Here is a 14,144-nt window from a genome sequence, read left to right as displayed (position 1 = left end):
GAACTAGAGAGAGAGAGCGCGAGAACTAGAATGAAAACGGGAGGGAACAAGAACGAGAGAACGAGAACGAGAGAGAGCGAGAGAGCGTGAGAGCGTGAGAGCGAACGAGAGAGCGTGAGAGCGAACGAGAGAGCGAGAGAGCGAGAGAGCGAGAGAGAGAGCGAGAGAGCGAGAGAGAGAACGAGAGAGCGAGAGAGAGAACGAGAGCGAGAACGAGAGAACGAAAACGAGAGAACGAGAGAGAGAACGAGACAGAGAACGAGACAGAGAACGAGAGAGAGAACGAACGAGAGAGCGAGAGAGAGAATGAGAGAATGAGAGAACGAGAGAACGAACGAGAGAGCGAGAACGAGAGAGCGAGAGCGAGAACGAGAGAATGAAAACGAGAGAATGAAAACGAGAGAACGAGAGAGAACGAGAGAGAGAACGAGAGAGAGAACGAGAGAACGAGAGAGAGAGAACGAGAGAGAGAACGAGAGAACGAGAGAGAGAGAACGAGAGAACGAGAGCGAACGAGAGAGCGAGAGAGAGAGCGAGAGAGAGAACGAGAGAGAGAACGAGAGAGAGAACGAGAGAGAGAACGAGAGAGAGAACGAGAGAGCGAGAACTAGAGAGCGAGAGAACGAGAGAACAAACGAGAGAGCGAGAGAGAGAACGAGAGAGCGAGAGCGAGAACGAGAGAGCGAGAACGAGAGAGCGAGAACGAGAGAGCGAGAACGAGAGAGCGAGAACTAGAGAACGAAAACGAGAGAACGAAAACGAAAGAACGAAAACGAGAGAACGAAAACGAGAGAACGAAAACGAGAGAACGAGAGAGAGAGAGAGAACGAGAGAACGAGAGAACGAGAGAGAGAGCGAGAGAGAGAGCGAGAGCGAGAGAGCGAGAGAGCGAGAACGAGAGAGCGAGAGAGCGAGAGAGCGAGAGAGCGAGAGAGCGAGAGAGCGAGAGAGCGAGAACACGAAAACGAGAGAACGAAAACGAGAGAACGAAAATGAGAGAACGAGAGAGAGAACGAGAGAGAGAACGAGAGAGAGAACGAGAGAGAGAACGAGAGAGAGAACGAGAGAGAGAACGAGAGAGAGAGAACGAGAATGAGAGAATGAGAGAGAGAGAACGAGAACGAGAGAGAACGAGAGAGAGAGAACGAGAGAACGAGAGAGGACGAGAGAGAACACGAACGAGAGAGAGAACACGAACGAGAGAGAGAGAGAGAGAGAGAGAGAGAGAGAACGAGAGATCGAGAGAACGAGAACGAGAACGAAAGAACACGAACGAGAGCGAGAACACGAACGAGAGAGAGAGAGAACGAGAGAGAGAGAGAACGAGAGAGAGAGAGAACGAGAGAGAGAGAGAGAACGAGAACGAGAGAGAGAGAACGAGAACGAGAGAGAGAGAACGAGAGAGAACGAGAACAAGAGAACGAGAACGAGAGAGAGAACACGAACGACAGAGAGAGAAGGAGAGAGAGAGAAGGAAAGAGAGAGAAGGAGAGAGAGAGAGAGAACGAGAGAGAATGAGAACGAACGAGAACGAGAACGAGAGAACGAGAGAGAGAGCACGAACGAGAAGAGAGAGAGAAGAACGAGAGAGAGAGAGAAGAACGAGAGAGAGAGAAGAACGAGAGAGAACGAGAGAACAAGAGAACGAGAGAGAGAGCACGAACGAGGAGAGAGAGAGAAGAACGAGAGAGAGAGAGAAGAACGAGAGAGAGAGAAGAACGAGAGAGAACGAGAACATGAACGAGAGAGAGAACGAGAGAGAGAACGAGAGAGAGAGAGAGAACGAGAGAGAGAGAGAGAGAACGAGAGAGAGAAAACGAGAGAGAGAAAACGAGAGAGAGAAAACGAGAGAGAGAAAACGAGAGAACGAGAGAGAACGAGAGAGAACGAGAGAGAACACAAACGAGAGAGAGAACACAAACGAGAGAGAGAACACAAACGAGAGAGAGAACACGAACGAGAGAGAGAGAGAGAGCGAGAACGAGAACGAGAGAGAGCGAGAGAGAGCGCGAGCGAGAACGAGAGAGAACGAGAACGAGAACGAGAGAGAGAACGAGAGAACGAGAGAGCGAGCGAGCGAGCGAGAGAACGAGAGACAGAGAGAGAACGAGAGACAGAGAGACAGCGAGAACGCGTGAGCGAGAACGAGAGCGAGCGAATGAGAGAGAGAGCAAACGAGAGAGAGAGCGAGAACGAGAGAGAGCGAGAACGAGAGAGAGCGAGAACGAGAGAGAGCGAGAACGAGAGCGAGCGAGAACGAGAGCGAGCGAGAGAGAGAGCGAGCGAGAACGAGAGAGAGAACGAGAGCGAGAACGAGAACGAGAGAACGAGAGAACGAGAGCGAGCGAGCGAGAGAACGAGACAGAGAGAGAACGAGAGACAGAGAGAACGAGCGAGAGCGAGAACGAGCGAGCGAGAACGAGAGCGAAAGAGAGCGAGCGAACGAGAGAGAGAGCAAACGAGAGAGAGAGCGAACGAGAGAGAGAGCGATCGAGAGAGAGAGCGAACGAGAGAGAGAGCGAACGAGAGAGAGAGCGAACGAGAGAGAGCGAGAGAGAGAGAGCGAACGAGAGAACGAGAGAGCGAACGAGAGAGAGCGAGAGAACGAGAACGAGAGAGAGAGAACGAGAACGAGAGAGAACGAGAACGAGACAACGAGAGAGAGAGAACGAGAGAGAGAACGAGAGAGAGAACGAGAGAAAGAACGAGAGAAAGAACGAGAGAGAGAACGAGAGAGAGAACGAGAGAGAGAGAGAACGAGAGAGAGAGAAAGAGCGCGAGCGAGAAAGAGCGCGAACGAGCGAGTGCGCGAACGAGCGAGAGCGCGAACGAACAAGAATGAGCGAGAACGAGAAAGAACGAGAACGAGAGAGAACGAGCGAATGAGAGAGAGAGAGAGAGCGAACGAGCGAGAGAGCGAACGAGAACGAGTACGAGAGAGCGAATGAGAGAGCGAACGAGAGAACGAGAGCGAACGAAAGAACGAGAGCGAACAAAAGAACGAGAGAGAGAGCAAAAACGAGAGAGAGCGAACGAGAGAGAGAGCGAACGAGAGAGAGAGCGAACGAGAGAGAGAGTGAACGAGAGAGAGAGCGAACGAGAACGAACGAGGACGAACAAGAGCGAATGAGAGAGAGAGAGCAAAAACGAGAGAGAGCGAACGAGAGAGAGCGAACGAGAGAGAGAGCGAACGAGAACGAACAAGGACGAACAAGAACAAGAGCGAATGAGAGAGAGAGCAAAAACGAGAGAGAGCGAACGAGAGAGAGCGTGAAAACGAGAGAGAGCGCGAAAACGAGAGAATGAGAGAGAACGAGACCGAGAACGAGACCACGAGAACGAGAGAACGAGACCGAGAACGAGACCACGAGAACGAGAGAACGAGACCGAGAACGAGAGAACGAGAGAACGAGAGAGAACGAGAACGAGAAAACGAGCGCGAGAAAACGAGAGAGCGAACGAGAGAACGAGAACGAACGAGGACGAACGAGAACGAGAGCGAACGAGAGAGAGAGCAAAAACGAGAGAGAGAGCGAACGAGAGAGAGCGCGAAAACAAGAGAACGAGAGAGAACGAGACCGAGAACGAGACCACGAGACCGAGAGAACGAGAGAGAGAGAGAAAAAACGAGCGTGAGAAAACGAGAGAGCGAACGAGAGAGCGCGAACGAGAGCGCGAACGAGAGAGCGAACGAGAGAGCGAACGAGAGAGCGAACGAGAGAGCGAACGAGAGAGCGAACGAGAACGAGAGAGAACAAGAGAGCGAGAAAACGAGAGCGAGAAAACGAGAGCGCGAGAGCGAGAGCGAACGAGAGAGCGAACGAGAGAGCGAACGAGAGAGAGAACGAGAGAGAGAACGAGAGAGCGAGAACGAGAGAGCGAGAGAGCAAGAAAACGAGCGAGAGAGAGAGCGAGAGAGAGAGAGTGAGCGAGAGAGAGAGAGTGAGCGAGAGCGAGAGAGAGAGAAAGCGAGAGCGAGAATGAGAGCGAGAACGAGCGAGAACAAGAACGAGAACGAGAGCGCACGAGTGAGCGAACGAGAGCGAGAACGAACGAGAACGAGAGCGAGAACGAACGAGAACAAACGAGAGCGAAAGCGAGAGCGAGAGCAAGAACAAGAGCGAGAACGAGCGAGAGCGAAAGCGAGAATGAGAGCGAGAACGAGAGCGAGAGCGAACGAGAGCGAGAACGAACGAGAGCGAGAGCGAACGAGAGCGAGAGCGAACGAGAGCGAGAGCGAACGAGAGCGAACGGGAACGAGAGCGAACGAGAAAGAGAACGAGAGCGAACGAGAGCGAACGAGAGCAAGCGAGAGCACGAGAACGAACGAGAGCGAGAGCGCGAACGAGAGCGCGAACGAGAGCGAGAACGAGAGCGAGAACGCGAACGAGAGCGCGAACGAGAGCGCGAACGAGAGCGCGAACGAGAGCGCGAACGAGAGCGCGAACGAGAGCGCGAACGAGAGCGCGAACGAGAGCGCGAATGAGAAAGAGAACGAGAAAGAGCACGAGAAAGAGCACGAGAAAGAGCACGAGAAAGAGCACGAGAAAGAGCACGAGAGCACGAGAGAGCGAACGAGAACGAGAGCGAACAAGAGAGAACGAGAGCGAATGAGAGAGAACGAGAACGAACGAGAGAGAACGAGAATGAGAGCGAGCGAGAGCGAGAACGAGAGCGCGAACGTGAGAGAGAGAACGAACGAGCGAGCGAGCGCGAGAGTGAGAGCGAGAGCGAGTGAGAGAGCGAGTGAGAGAGCGAGAGAGCGAACGAGAGCGAGCGAGCACGAGAGAGCGAACGAGAAAGAGAGCGAACGAGAGAGAGAGCGAACGAGAGAGAGAGAGAACGAGAGAGAGCGAGAACGAGAGAGAGCGAGAACGAGAGCGAGCGAGAACGAGAGCGAGCGAGAGAGAGAGCGAGCGAGAACGAGAGAGAGAACGAGAGCGAGAACGAGAACGAGAGAACGAGAGAACGAGAGCGAGCGAGCGAGAGAACGAGACAGAGAGAGAACGGGAGACAGAGAGAACGAGCGAGAGCGAGAACGAGCGAGCGAGAACGAGAGCGAAAGAGAGCGAGCGAACGAGAGAGAGAGCAAACGAGAGAGAGAGCGAACGAGAGAGAGAGCGATCGAGAGAGAGAGCGAACGAGAGAGAGAGCGAACGAGAGAGAGAGCGAACGAGAGAGAGCGAGAGAGAGAGAGCGAACGAGAGAACGAGAGAGCGAACGAGAGAGAGCGAGAGAACGAGAACGAGAGAGAGAGAACGAGAACGAGAGAGAACGAGAACGAGACAACGAGAGAGAGAGAACGAGAGAGAGAACGAGAGAGAGAACGAGAGAAAGAACGAGAGAAAGAACGAGAGAGAGAACGAGAGAGAGAACGAGAGAGAGAGAGAACGAGAGAGAGAGAAAGAGCGCGAGCGAGAAAGAGCGCGAACGAGCGAGTGCGCGAACGAGCGAGAGCGCGAACGAACAAGAATGAGCGAGAACGAGAAAGAACGAGAACGAGAGAGAACGAGCGAATGAGAGAGAGAGAGAGAGCGAACGAGCGAGAGAGCGAACGAGAACGAGTACGAGAGAGCGAATGAGAGAGCGAACGAGAGAACGAGAGCGAACGAAAGAACGAGAGCGAACAAAAGAACGAGAGAGAGAGCAAAAACGAGAGAGAGCGAACGAGAGAGAGAGCGAACGAGAGAGAGAGCGAACGAGAGAGAGAGTGAACGAGAGAGAGAGCGAACGAGAACGAACGAGGACGAACAAGAGCGAATGAGAGAGAGAGAGCAAAAACGAGAGAGAGCGAACGAGAGAGAGCGAACGAGAGAGAGAGCGAACGAGAACGAACAAGGACGAACAAGAACAAGAGCGAATGAGAGAGAGAGCAAAAACGAGAGAGAGCGAACGAGAGAGAGCGTGAAAACGAGAGAGAGCGCGAAAACGAGAGAATGAGAGAGAACGAGACCGAGAACGAGACCACGAGAACGAGAGAACGAGACCGAGAACGAGACCACGAGAACGAGAGAACGAGACCGAGAACGAGAGAACGAGAGAACGAGAGAGAACGAGAACGAGAAAACGAGCGCGAGAAAACGAGAGAGCGAACGAGAGAACGAGAACGAACGAGGACGAACGAGAACGAGAGCGAACGAGAGAGAGAGCAAAAACGAGAGAGAGAGCGAACGAGAGAGAGCGCGAAAACAAGAGAACGAGAGAGAACGAGACCGAGAACGAGACCACGAGACCGAGAGAACGAGAGAGAGAGAGAAAAAACGAGCGTGAGAAAACGAGAGAGCGAACGAGAGAGCGAACGAGAACGAGAGAGAACAAGAGAGCGAGAAAACGAGAGCGAGAAAACGAGAGCGCGAGAGCGAGAGCGAACGAGAGAGCGAACGAGAGAGCGAACGAGAGAGCGAACGAGAGAGAGAACGAGAGAGAGAACGAGAGAGAGAACGAGAGAGCGAGAACGAGAGAGCGAGAACGAGAGAGCAAGAAAACGAGCGAGAGAGAGAGCGAGAGAGAGAGAGTGAGCGAGAGAGAGAGAGTGAGCGAGAGCGAGAGAGAGAGAAAGCGAGAGCGAGAATGAGAGCGAGAACGAGCGAGAACAAGAACGAGAACGAGAGCGCACGAGTGAGCGAACGAGAGCGAGAACGAACGAGAACGAGAGCGAGAACGAACGAGAACAAACGAGAGCGAAAGCGAGAGCGAGAGCAAGAACAAGAGCGAGAACGAGCGAGAGCGAAAGCGAGAATGAGAGCGAGAACGAGAGCGAGAGCGAACGAGAGCGAGAACGAACGAGAGCGAGAGCGAACGAGAGCGAGAGCGAACGAGAGCGAACGGGAACGAGAGCGAACGAGAAAGAGAACGAGAGCGAACGAGAGCGAACGAGAGCAAGCGAGAGCACGAGAACGAACGAGAGCGAGAGCGCGAACGAGAGCGCGAACGAGAGCGCGAACGAGAGCGAGAACGCGAACGAGAGCGCGAACGAGAGCGCGAACGAGAGCGCGAACGAGAGCGCGAACGAACGAGAGCGCGAATGAGAAAGAGAACGAGAAAGAGCACGAGAAAGAGCACGAGAAAGAGCACGAGAAAGAGCACGAGAAAGAGCACGAGAGCACGAGAGAGCGAACGAGAACGAGAGCGAATGAGAGAGAACGAGAGCGAATGAGAGAGAACGAGAACGAACGAGAATGAGAGCGAGCGAGAGCGAGAACGAGAGCGCGAACGTGAGAGAGAGAACGAACGAGCGAGCGAGCGCGAGAGTGAGAGCGAGAGCGAGTGAGAGAGCGAGTGAGAGAGCGAGAGAGCGAACGAGAGCGAGCGAGCACGAGAGAGCGAACGAGAAAGAGAGCGAACGAGAGAGAGAGCGAACGAGAGAGCGAGAGAGGAGAGAACAAGAGGGAGAGAGAGAACGAGAGCGCGAACGAGACAGAGAGCGCGAACGAGACAGAGAGCGCGAACGAGACAGAGAGCGCGAACGAGACAGAGAGCGCGAACGAGACAGAGAGAGAGAGAGCGAACGAGACAGAGAGCAAGAGAGCGAGCAAACGAGAGAGGGAGAGCGCGAGAGAGGAGAGAACGAGAGAGAGAACGAACGAGAGAGAGGGAGAGAGCGAACGAGAGAGTGAGAGAGATAGAACGAACGAGAGAGAGAGAGCGAACGAGAGATCGAGCGAACGAGAGAGCGAACGAGAGAGAGATAGAACGAACGACAGATCGAGCGAACGAGAGATCGAACGAGAGAGCTAGAACGAACGAGAGAGCTAGAACGAACAAGAGAGAGAGCGAACGAGAGATCGAACGAGAGCGAACGAGAGATCGAGCGAGCGAACGAGAGCGCGAACGAGAGAGCGAACGAGAGAGCGAACGAGAGAGAGCGCAAACGAGACAGAGAGAGAGCGAGAGAGCGAGCGAACGAGAGAGGGAGAGCGCGAGAGGAGAGAAAGAGAGAGAGAGAGAGCGAACGAGAGATCGAGCAAACGAGAGAGCGAACGAGAGCGAACGAGAGAGCGAACGAGCGAGAGAGATAGAGCGAACGAGAGAGCTAGAACGAACGAGAGAGCTAGAACGAACGAGCGAAAGATCGAACGAGAGATCAAACGAGAGATCGAACGAGAGATCGAACGAGAGATCGAACGAGAGATCGAACGAGAGATCGAACGAGAGATCGAGTGAGCGAACGAGAGAGCGAACAAGAGAGAGCGCGAACGAGACAGAGAGAGAGCAAGAGAGCGAGAGAGCGAGCGAACGAGAGAGGGAGAGCGCGAGAGGAGAGAACGAGAGAGAGAGAGAACAAGAGAGCGAGCGAACGAGAGAGATAGAACGAATGAGAGAGAGAGCGAACGAGAGAGCAAACGAGAGAGCAAACGAGAGATCGAGCGAACGAGAGAGCGAGCGAGAGATCGAGAGAGCGAGAGAGCGAACTAGAGAGAGCGAACGAGAGAGGGAGAGCGAACGAGAGAGGGAGAGGAGAGAATGAGAGAGAGAACGAGAGAGCGAGCGAATGAGAGAGCGAACGCACGAACGAGAGAGCGAACGAGAGAGAGAGAGATAGAACGAACGAGAGATAGAACGAACGAGAGATCGAACGAGAGCTAGAACGAACGAGAGAGCTAGAACGAACAAGAGAGAGAGCGAACGAGAGATCGAACGAGAGCGAACGAGAGATCGAACGAGAGAGAGCGCGAACGAGACAGAGAGAGAGCAAGAGAGCGAGCGAACGAGAGAGGGAGAGCGCGAGAGGAGAGAACAAGAGAGAACAAACGAGAGAGAGAGAGAGAGAGCGAACGAGAGAGCGAGAGATCGAGCAAACGAGAGAGTGAACGAGAGCGCGAACGAGAGCGCGAACGAGAGAGCGAACGAGAGAGCGAACGAGAGAGCGAACGAGAGAGCGAGATAGAACGAACGAGAGAGATCGAGCGAACGAGAGATCGAACAAGAGAGCTAGAACGAACGAGAGAGCTAGAACGAACGAGAGAGCGAACGAGAGATCGAACGAGAGATCGAACGAGCGAACAAGAGAGAGCGCGAACGAGACAGAGAGAGAGCAAGAGAGCAAGAGAGCGAGCGAACGAGAGAGGGAGAGAGGGAGAGCGCGAGAGGAGAGAACAAGAGAGAGAGAGAACGAGAGAGCGAGCGAACGAGAGAGATAGAACGAATGAGAGAGAGAGCGCGAACGAGAGCGAATGAGACAGCGAACGAGAGAGCGAACAAGAGATCGAGCGAGCGAGAGATCGAGAGAGCGAGAGATCGAGAGAGCGAACGAGAGAGGGAGAGCGAACGAGAGATCGAGCGAGCGAGAGATCGAGAGAGCGAGAGATCGAGAGAGCGAACGAGAGAGGGCGAGAGATCGAGAGAGCGAACGAGAGAGGGAGAGCGAACGAGAGAGGGAGAGGAGAGAACGAGAGAGAGAACGAGAGAGCGAGCGAATGAGAGAGCGAACGCACGAACGAGAGAGCGAACGAGAGAGCGAACGCGCGAACGAGAGAGCGAACGCACGAACGAGAGAGCGAACGCACGAACGAGAGAGCGAACGCACGAACGAGAGAGCGAACACACGAACGAGAGAGCGAACACACGAACGAGAGCGAACGCACGAACGAGAGCGAACGCACGAACGAGAGAGCGAGCGAGAACGAACGAGAGCGAGAACGAACGAGAGCGAGAACGAACAAGAGCGAGAACGAACGAGAGCGAGAACGAACGAGAGCGAGAGAAAGAGAGAACGAACGAGAACGAGAAAGAGCGAGAGAGCGAACGAGAGAGCGAACGAGAGAGCGAGCAAGAGAGCGAGCAAGAGAGCGAGCGAGAGAAAGAACGAGAGAAAGAACGAGAGATTGATTGAGTTTAGAAGACTGAGAGGGGATCTGATTGAGACATAAGATTATGAAAGGATTGGACACTCTGGCGGCAGGAAACATGTTTCCGCTGATGGGTGAGTGCCGAACCAGAGGACACAGCTTAAAAATACGGGGTAGACCATTTAGGACAGAGATGAGGGGAAACTTCTTCACCCAGAGAGTGGTGGCTGTGTGGAATGCTCTGCCCCAGAGGGCAGTGGAGGCCCAGTCTCTGGATTCATTTAAGAAAGAGTTGGATAGAGCTCTCAAGGATAGTGGAATCAAGGGTTATGGAGATAAGGCAGGAACAGGATACTGATTAAGGATGATCAGCCATGATCATATTGAATGGTGGTGCAGGCTCGAAGGGCAGAATGGCCTACTCCTGCACCTATTGTCTATTGACAAGGAGGAATGTCTTCCGGGTCATTTGTCTGTGGAATTCTCAACCACACAAAGCAGTGTGGGTTGGATCATTGAGTATTTAAGGCAGAGATGTTTGGTTAACAAGAGAGGCCAGGGTTATTGGGAACACCCAGGAAAGCAGAAGTGAGGCCAAGAACAGATCAACCATGATCTCACTGAATGGCACAGCACACTTGAGGGGCAGAATGACCTCCTCCAAATTCTTATTATCTTAAAACTGGATTCTAAGTACCTGATCACAGATGAGATCCCATTTTTTCTCATTGTCATACTGTCGAAGCAGCCGTGCTTTGTCTGGGGGGAGATTCATAGAATTCTGCAAAAAAGAAAGCAGAGAGAGTGTAATTATTCCACAGTGGGACACATTGACAAAATTAAAGTGGACAATTACACATAACAAATATGAACATGAAGGGATGTTTGAATGGGTTTCCAATACTGCCAACATTGTGAAGGTGCATAGGAACCTAGTGACACATCCAATGGAGGTAGCTGACAACAAGAACCCACCTGTGGAGTTTATTAGCAGTCCCTTGCACTGCAGCTACCACATGACTCTGGCTGAACCAGAAACACTCCCAACCTTACCCTGTCAGAAAAGCATTTACAGGTTTATAATCAACCAGTTCACACTTTCCGTGAGCAGCAAGTCCTGGAGTGAGGTTTGAACCCAGAGATTCTGGCCCAGACTTTACCTCTGGTGGTTTGCCAGGGCGGGTGGAGGGAGGAGATATCACATCCTTTGTCTTTCTGTGCTCAGATGAAAGGCTACATTTGGCCTGGGAAATCCCACAGCTCACATCAGGTACGCATATGCCAACCAGCATTTCAGACCAAGAGAATATTTTGTACTATACAATGCTGAGACCGAATTCTAGATGCTTCAGAGACTAAATTATTTTGAACACCTCATGGCTATGTCAATGAAGAACAAATGGACTTTTATATTATGCCACACCCCAGATCTCAAAAACCCGGAGACCTTCACAAAAAGTAATCTGCTGGCGTACAAGGCAGTCATTTATGCTCATTAAGATTTTCCGAACAAGATGAATGACACATTAATCTTTTCCTAATGGCGTTGATCAAGATAAGACTGCTCGTCAAGCCACCACTTTTGCCATTACTTAACCTTTAATGCGATCCAAATCAGTGGAAAAGGGACTTGGTTAAACATCTGATTGGAGTATCAGTTGTGGCTCAGCTTGCAGCACTCTTACCTCAAAATTATGGATTCGAGTCCTACCCCAGTTCCTCAGCACAAGAATGAAAGTCCAACAATGGCACAGCAGTACCAAAGGAGTGCTCTACTATCAAAGGTGCGGTCATTCAGAAAGATGTGAAACCAAAGCCCAGTCTGCCCTCTCAGGTGGATGAAAAAAAAAGAGTCCACAGTGTTATTTTGAAAGGCAGGGGAGTTCTCAACAGTACCCTGGTCAATACTTTTCCCTCAATCAACATCACAACAAACAGATCACTGGGTCATTATCACATTAATGCTGGCAAGATCTTGTGTGCGTATTGTTGCCACTTTTCCTTTATTACAACAGTGACTTTTCTTTTTAATTCATTTATGGGCCATGGGCATCACTGGCTGGACCAGTACTTATTGCCTGTGCCTAGTTGCCCTTGAGCTGGTGCAGGCATGATGGCCTACAGATTCTGTGACATCCAGAGCATCTCCTGACTTACATCGATGTGGTTGTGCAACTACTGATGCTAAACATATGCATTCATCACAGGATATTTCAACCTTTTTGTACTTGAAAAGGGTTAGACGAGGGTTTGGTTAAACTGTGCTTCTAAAGCTCACTTATAAACAGCAGGTTTCCCAGAACAGGCCACATGCCAAGAGGCATATCTGAAGCCAGATAAAGCCATCTGGTTGGATGATATCTGCCAATGGGGCTTGTTAAAATACTTTCCAGCAAACATTTACACCTTACAGATTTAAACACCACTTTTTCTTCAGTTCTGCATGGGACTCATGAGAAGGGCTTCCCACATCTGGGCACGTTTGATTCAGAGTTCCATTGGCCTGCCCAGGATCGCAAGCAAAGTCAGAAGGAGAATAACCCTTGGTCATTTAAGAACTCTCGAATCAGCTGGCTTTAAAAGAACAGATGGGTCACTTGTTAAGGGAAGGCATTTGCTGAGGCAGAGGGTCAAAATGTGACAAAAAACAGTCAGCAGAGTTCCTGGGAGGTGTGATGTGTTCATCAGTTTCCAGTCGTTTGCTTGCACAGAACTTGAGTATTGCTGAAGACAGACAACACGTTGAAACCTCTCATCTTGTACTCAGGACAATTTGCAAAGTGAAGGGAAAACAACATTTATACTGCTTGAGTATGCTAATTGGTGGACACTTTGCCATGAAGAATGCACTAGTTAATAAGGACTGACTAGTTAACTGCCCATGTTTCCTTAAAGTTTAAGCAAGGCAGGTCAGTTCTGATCAGTCAAGGCATTGCTCCAAAAACTGAACGAGAGAAGGGCTATGATCAATGCTGTTTTTTTTAAAACAGGTACAGATAGAAGGAATAACAACAAAATTTGCCGGAGAAACTCAGCAGATCTGACAGCATCTGTGGAGAAAAAGAACAGACTTTTTTCACTAGTGGGACATGGGCATTGCTGTTTGGGCCAGCATGTATTGTCCATCCAGAGTTGCCCCTTGAGAAGGTGGTGGTGAGCTGCCGTCTTGAACCGCTGCAGTCCACCTGTTGTAGGTTGACCCACAATGTCCTTAGGGAGAGAATTCCAGGATTTTGACCCAAGTCAGGATGGTGGTAGCTCGGAGGGGAACTTGCAGCAGGTAGTGTTCCCACTTATTTGCTGCCCTTGTCCTGGTGAATTTCTGTAGTGCATTTTGTAGATAGTACACACTGCTGCTCGTGAGCGTAGGTGGTGGAGGGAGTGAATGTTTGTTGTGTCAATCAAGCAGGACTGCTTTGTCCTGGATGATGCCAAGCTTCTTAAGTGTTGTTAGAGCATCTAGGCAAGTGGGAAACATTCCCTTACACTCCTGATTTGCGCCTTGCAGATAGTGGACAGACTTTGGAGAATCAGAAGGGTAGTTACTCACCGCAGTATTCCTAACCTCTAACTTATTCTTGTAGCCACTGTGTTTATACAGAGTCCAGTTCAGTTTCTGGTCAATGGTAAGTCCCAGGATGCAGTAACACCAGTGAATGCCAAAGGGGCAGTGGTTAGATTGTCTCTCATTAGAGATGGTCATTGTCTGGCATTTGTCAGTTGCCACTCGTCAGCCCAAGCCTGGATATTATCCAGATCTTGCTGCTTCAGTATCTGAGGAGTCACAAGTGGTGCTGAACATTGTATAATCACCACTGAATGTCCCCACTTCTGACCTTATGGAGGGAAGGTCATTATGAAGCAGCAGAAGGTGATTGGGCCAAGGACACTACTCTGAGGAACTCCTGGAGCTGAGATGACTGACTTCCAACAACCACAACATTTTCCTATGTGTCAGGTATGACTCCAACCAGCAGAGTCTGCCCCATGATACTAGTTTTGCTAGGGCTCCTTGATGCCACACTCGGTTGAATGCAGCCTTGATGTCAAGGGCTGTCCCTCTCCCCTCCCCTCTGGAATTCAGCTCTTTTGTCCATGTTTGAACCAAGGCTGTAATGAGGTCAGGAGCTAAGTGGCCCTGGTGGAACCCAAACTGGGCGTCACTGAGCAGGGTATTGCTGAGCAGGTTCTGTTTGATAGCACTGCCATTACTTTACTGACGATCAAGAGTAGACAGTTGGGGCAGTCATTGGCCAGGTTGGATTTGTCCTGCTTTGTGTGTAAAGGACATACCTGGCAATTTTTCACATTGAGAGGTAGATGCCAGTGTTGTAACTGTACTGGAACAGCTTGGCT

The 14,144-nt window shown here is 51.4% G+C and overlaps 1 protein-coding gene across 5 annotated transcripts in view; it reads right to left on the bottom strand.

Annotated features, from left to right (window-relative positions):
• The window catches only part of LOC122543283 (formin-like protein 3), a 174,794-nt gene that overhangs the window by 78,222 nt on the left and 82,428 nt on the right, over positions 1-14,144 (bottom strand). For all 5 annotated transcript variants that reach the window (XR_015755755.1, XM_087985579.1, XM_087985580.1 and 2 more), the window contains exon 2: positions 10,486-10,569. Coding sequence is in view for 4 of the 5 variants with exons in the window: in XM_087985579.1 (XP_087841705.1) it covers positions 10,486-10,569 (84 nt within the window). In the remaining variant the exon portion in view is untranslated. The remainder of the gene's footprint in view (positions 1-10,485; positions 10,570-14,144) is intronic.

This window comes from Chiloscyllium plagiosum, unplaced genomic scaffold (assembly GCF_037043375.1).
Source record: "Chiloscyllium plagiosum isolate Xiang-an unplaced genomic scaffold, Cpla_swu_hap1 HiC_scaffold_53X, whole genome shotgun sequence".
Taxonomy (NCBI): domain Eukaryota; kingdom Metazoa; phylum Chordata; class Chondrichthyes; order Orectolobiformes; family Hemiscylliidae; genus Chiloscyllium; species Chiloscyllium plagiosum.
Note: the sequence above shows the minus strand (reverse complement) of the source record. Positions and strands in the feature narration are given on the sequence as shown.